The sequence below is a fragment of the Tupaia chinensis genome, unplaced genomic scaffold, assembly GCF_000334495.1.
Source record: "Tupaia chinensis unplaced genomic scaffold, TupChi_1.0 Scaffold000602_1, whole genome shotgun sequence".
Taxonomy (NCBI): domain Eukaryota; kingdom Metazoa; phylum Chordata; class Mammalia; order Scandentia; family Tupaiidae; genus Tupaia; species Tupaia belangeri.
In genome coordinates, this window is record NW_006160120.1 from 238,454 (window position 1) to 244,472 (window position 6,019).

Genomic DNA, 6,019 nt, shown 5'->3' on the forward strand with positions numbered 1-6,019 from the left:
CCTTTCCTAACCTCAGCAGCTCACTGGGCCGCCTCTCCAGTTCCTTCCTGTGTGTCCTCGATCTCTCCCTAAGCTTTCATTTCTGTCTTGCCTGCCCTCTGACACCCCCGCCTGTCCGCTCCAGGTTCTTCCTGATGTGCTACATGTTTGTGAACCTGGCCTGTGCGGTCCAGACACTGCTGAGGACGCCCAACTGGAGGCCGCGCTTTCGCTATTACCACTGGTGGGTGCCACTCACGCGCCTCCTCCCAGCCCCACCTCACCCCAGCACATCCCTCTGTTCTGAGGCCCCGAGGCCTGAATAGGGCATCCCATTTCCTCTAGCTTTTGTTGCCCAGCGAGCATGAGGACGGCCTGGAGACGGTCTCATAGACAGACGTGACTAACAAGAGCTACGTAACACAGCCGTAAGCGTCTCGGCTGTAGTCTCTCTGCTGTCTGTGATACTCACTATCTTACAGCAGAGTGTGGAGGTTAGAATTCACCCTAACCCTGGGACCAGCAGATAATGTAATGGTTATGTTGCTAGACTGCCATATAGTCGACCGCAGTTCAAGTCCTGTACCCGGCAGCTTAAACTCATGCCAGGTGCATGTGTGTGCATGCCCAAAATCCCAAGAGGAGAATGGAGGAGAGGGGATTGTGGCATGGCCATCCCCCCTGGGGGGTGATTTCTTACTCTTTGTCTTTCTGGTGAGTGCATATGCCCTATTGCAAAAATCTCTCTCTAAAAAAGAAAAGAAGTCAGTGTATGTCATGGCTGTGCATGCCCCAGCTGTGAGCTCTTGGGCTGATGATGTAGCTTTTTGGAAGCTCAGGTATTTCAGCTGTGGAATGGGCATGCAAGCTGCACCTGCCTCCTGGGTTCTTGTGAGCATTGCTGTGACTGGAGGAAGCTCATTATATTGCAGCTTTTTTTTTTTTTAAGAGGTTTTTGTCTTGGGGCAGATGCACTCACCAGGGAGAGAGAGACAGAGACAATGTGAGGGAAAGTGAAAAATCACCCACCAGGGGTGGATGGCCATGCTGCAACCTCCTCGCCTCCATTCTCCTCCCAAAATCTTGGGTATGCACACACATGTGCCAGGCATCATTTTCAAGCCCTGGGTCTGGGACTCGAACTGCAGTTGACCATGTGAGAGTCCAGTGGTCTAGTGACATAATTGCTACACCATCTGCTGGCCCCACATTGCAGCTCTTGATGGTCACAAGAGGCCCTCAGGGACAGGCAGGGTGGGAATTAGTGTGCTTGTTCTGCCAAAAGGAAACTGAGGCTCAGACAGGGAAGTGATTGGCCCAAGTCACCCCACAAGGCCGGGGCATTCGTAACTCGACTAGAACCTGACTCCCATCTTAATGTTCCTGCCGTGGCCTCTCCCTGGAGCTCCTGCTTCCCACTTTCGCAGAGACCCCTGCCTCGGAACCCATCTGGTCAGGGCTACCTGGCAGGGTCTAAGGCACAGGGCCGGGATGTGACCCAGGAGTCAGGGGTCCCTGAGTGGTGCCCTGCCTGTGGTCCTGTGTTCCCTGGTGCTCATGGAAACGATGGGGTGGGCTCCTGGACCTGCCTGGTCCCAGTCTTGCTTAGGTCTGGCCCCTTCTAACCCTTGCTGTTAGGGACAGCCCTGTGGGTGCTCAGAGGCTGGGTCTCTCTTCACGTAGGACCCTCTCGTTCCTGGGCATGAGCCTCTGCCTGGCCCTCATGTTCATCTGCTCTTGGTATTACGCTCTCGTGGCCATGCTCATCGCCGGGCTCATCTACAAGTACATCGAGTACCGCGGGTAAGTGGGGGGCGGGGGGAGGCGAACAATGGAGGGGCACGGAGCTGGTGGGGGGAAGGGGGGGGCTGCAGAGCCTCACAGGGGACCCAGTGAGTGAGACTGGAAGGTGAGGGTGGGCAGGTGGCTTTGAGCACCGGACAGGAACTGGCAAGAGATGGATTTAGGGGCAGTTTTCCAGAGAAACTTAGCCAAGGTTGGCTGCGTCCTGAGCCTGAGCTGCGTGGCTCCGCCCTGGGGCCTCCATCCAGAGTGGATGGTTCTCCCTGCCTCTCGCTGGCTTTCTGCCCTGTGTGATACCCTCTCTGGTCCCCAGGGCAGAGAAGGAGTGGGGTGATGGCATCCGAGGCCTGTCTCTCAGCGCGGCTCGTTATGCCCTCTTACGCCTGGAGGAAGGGCCCCCACACACCAAGAACTGGAGGTAAGCCGTGGGCGTGCGTGAGGGGCTTGGAGTGAGAGGAAGGGAGCGCCTGGCCAGTCCCACTTGCTGTTTGCTGAGTGGTGCTGTAAAGGCCCAGTCCCTTCTGGCCCCTTCCCACCCACGACAGCCAGCGGGAGCTGAGTTCCTGACGTTCGCTCTCCCAAGCCCTGCCCGCCATGCCAGCCTCCTGGTGGTCTGTCTGTTCATTCACTCCATCACTTGTTTAGAAACTAGGAATGCATGATACTTGGCAGCCCCCCTCCTGTCCCAGGGGGTGTGAAGCCCTAGCTCTGAGCGACACATACAGAGACAGATGTCGCTTCATGTGGCATTTGCTCTGGAAGAGGTGGGATTGTTCACTTAGAGAGTTAGAGGGGCTCATGGGAATCTCCAGATTTATGACAATCCCTCCATTTTGGTAACGTGAAAATCAGGGGTCAGAGGGTCTCAGAGGTCATGGGAGGAGACTGGAATCAGAATTGTCACCTCCTGCCTCTCAGCCCAAGGTGCTTTCTAACTCCATCCTCGGCATGTCCAACCTCTCACTCATCTCCCTAAGTTTCACTTTGCCAAGAGCGAGGCCTGGAACTCAGAGTTATGCCTAGTACCTCCTCAGCTTAACCTTGTGATGTCTACTAAACGGAATCTTCCAGGTTGTCATTATTTGTCTGAGAATTCACAAATGCTTAGCGCAGGGTCCAGCCGAGAGTAGGCATTCAGAGGATGCTACGAAGTCGACGGGGCTGGTGAATGGGACGGCTAGATGAATAAGGGAGTGAATGGCTGGATAGGTGGGTGGGTGGGTAAGCGCGTGTGTGTGGGAGGGGACCTGGTGACTAGATGGCTGTCTGGATGGAGGGTGGGTAGGTGGATGTGTGGGGAATTGAGTGAACAATGCACACACAGGTAAGTCGATATGGAGAGGGATGCATGGCTGAAGGACAGTGTTAACGGGTGGGTGGTTGCGTGGGTAGAAGAGGGAGGTGGATGGAGGGGCGGATGGTTGGGCATGCGGGGGAATGACTGGGTGGCTAATGTTCAAGGAGAGAGATGGATAGACTTTTAGATGGCTGGATTTGTGATAGGGTGTGGTGGATGGGGAGGCGAGGACAGACGGTTCAGTGAACTGGGTGGGTGGGTGGGTAGGCAGGTGGCTCATGGGACCACATCCTCTGCAGGCCGCAGCTGCTGGTACTGGTGCGTGTGGACCAAGACCAGAATGTGGTGCATCCCCAGCTGCTCTCGCTGACCTCCCAGCTCAAGGCAGGGAAGGGCCTGACCATCGTGGGCTCTGTTCTGGAGGGCACCTTTCTGGACAACCATCCCCAGGCCCAACGGGCAGAAGAGGTGAGCAGAGGCCCTGCTGCGGTGGGGGAGGCCAAGGCTCAAAGACCATCTTTGCTCTTTTGCCCTTTCCTTTCCCCCACCCTTCAAGGGGGCCTCAGGCTTTCAGTCCTTTCCCTTAGAAGGGGAACCCAAGGTCTCAGAGTGAGTTCCTTAAAATCAGCTCAGAACTAAAGCCATCAGAGCCAGAGGGCCCATTTTATGGGTAAGGAAACTGAGGCTTAGAGAGAAGTTAGGTCACTCATCTAAGGACAGAAAACAGAAACTTCAATTAGGACTGCTTGACTCCCACTTCAGACTTCTTCCCGCCAAGTATATATATATATATATTTTGAGAGGTTTTTGCCATAGGGCTGTGAGCTCGCCAGAAAGACAGAGAGAGACAGAGAGACAGAAAATGAGAAATTACCCACCCCAGGGGGGATGGCCATGCCACAATCCCTTCTCCTCCATTCTCCTCTCGGGATCTTAGGCACGCACGCACACGCACCTGGCATGATTTTAATCCAGTGAGTCCAGGACTTGAACCACGGTCGACTACATGAGAGTCCAGCAACATAGCCATTATGCCAACTGCTGGTCCGGAAGTATAAATTTTCAAAGCACGTTTACATCTGTGGAGGCTTTCGACCCTTACACTGTGTGGAGTTGGCAGGATGACTGTGTACACTGGGCACAGGAAGAAACCGAGGTCCAGAAATGGAGAGCAGATTGCCAAAGGTCACAAGGCCGGCTGGAAGCATGGCCAGGACTTGAACCAGGGGCCCTGGATCTCTGTGTCCATCCGTAGTCCTGACCCATAGAGCAGTGGCGTCTGCACTCGGTGCCCTGAGCCGTACTGGGACCTGGTGGCTAGCACAGGAAGCAGGTTCTGTCTGCAGCTCAGGCCTTCTTCCCCTCGGGGCTGTGTCTAGGAGTAGAGAGAGAAAAAGGGGCCCGAGGGAGACGAGGTGGGACGGGGAGGGGCACCCCTAATGGCTTGTGACAGTTGCTGTTTATGCCTCACTGGGCCGTTCACACCAATCTGTCAGGGCTCAGAGCTGGAGGCCTCGCCTGGTCAGTTCCACTCAACGTGTGGTGGGTGAGAGTGGGCTGTGTACCAGGCACCGGGCTAGGCACGGGGCAGGGGTGGTGGGGACGTCTGCGACCAAGCGCTCATTCCCAAGGTGGTCACAGGCTGCCGGGGAAGACCACATGCACTGGAGGCTGCTGGCACCGTCAGGACTGGGAAGCACCACATTAACCTGGTGACGCGACATGTCAGTGTGTACGGCCAGCCAGCGCTGTGCTAAGCCCTCGTGTAGGTTGTGTCATGTCGGTCTTCCTGGTCCTTACTGAGGTAGCTGTCATGACCCCGGCTGACAGATAAGAAAACTGAGACTCAGCCCAGCCTGGGGTGCATGCAGTGACAGACCGACCTGCAGGGAGGGAGGCCACCTGGCCGACGCCGGGTCTGGATCCTCGGGTTGGCCGGAGGCATGCTGGGCACATTATGCCTGCCTGGGATCCCATGGAACTGAGGGCTGGGGAGGCGACGGCCGCTGGACGAGGCCTGTGAGCCCACTGCTCTGTCACGCATGTGCACACATTCTCTGTCATGGACAAAATACCCTGAAAATAACCAAGACTCATAGAGGCCACGTGGCCAGGCGGTGGCAGAGGTCGAGCTGGACCTCTGTCCGACATCCGGGCAGGGAAGAGTGGAGGCTAAGTCTGACTCCCAGCACTCGAATCTCTTAGCTGGGTGTCCTTAAGCAAGCCTTAATGCTGCGAGCCTGAATTTCCACTGTAAGATGGGGGTAGTAAGGACAGTCCCTCCACAGCGAAGACTGCACTTAAAAAGCTGATCGTTACGCTGCTTTAAAAAATGATTGAAACAAACTGGCCACCCAGAGACGCTCTGTTTAGTGCCGGTCTGGGCGGGGTGGCGTCTGAAGAGGGTGGCATTTGTGCAGGATCAGGCAGGGTGTAATGTACAACGGGGGTGGAGAGGCGTTGGCATAGCGACGGGCATGTGTGAGCTGCAGCAGGGTGGTGGGACAGGTGGGCTCAGAAACCGAAGGGCCTTGGCTGTTCTAGGCATGGGGACCAGGATAATGGGGAGTCAGGCACGATTCTGGTGCCAGAGGCAGGCGTGATCAGATCTAAGTGTCAGAAAGCCTGGGATGGGGAGAGGGGAGACAGGTGGGGAGGCTCTAGGCCTGGAGACCTCAGGCAGGTCCTTGCCTGACCCCTGACTACCCCTCGCCCAGTCTATCCGGCGCCTGATGGAGGCAGAGAAGGTGAAAGGCTTCTGCCAGGTGGTGATCTCCTCCAACCTGCGGGACGGTGTGTCCCACCTGATTCAGTCCGGGGGCCTCGGGGGCCTGCAGCACAACACAGTGCTGGTCGGCTGGCCCCGCAATTGGCGGCAGAAGGAGGACCATCAGACGTGGAGGAACTTCTTCGGTAACGCTGTGGTGGTGGGCAGGGGGC

The 6,019-nt window shown here is 56.5% G+C and overlaps 1 protein-coding gene across 1 annotated transcript in view; it reads left to right on the forward strand.

Moving 5' to 3' along the window:
• SLC12A5 (solute carrier family 12 member 5) overlaps window positions 1–6,019 on the forward strand; it is a 31,845-nt gene that overhangs the window by 20,144 nt on the left and 5,682 nt on the right. The window contains exons 14-18 of the mRNA XM_014591590.1: window positions 125–223; window positions 1,663–1,782; window positions 2,096–2,200; window positions 3,379–3,547; window positions 5,797–5,992. Coding sequence (XP_014447076.1) covers window positions 125–223; window positions 1,663–1,782; window positions 2,096–2,200; window positions 3,379–3,547; window positions 5,797–5,992 — 689 coding nt within the window. The remainder of the gene's footprint in view (window positions 1–124; window positions 224–1,662; window positions 1,783–2,095; window positions 2,201–3,378; window positions 3,548–5,796; window positions 5,993–6,019) is intronic.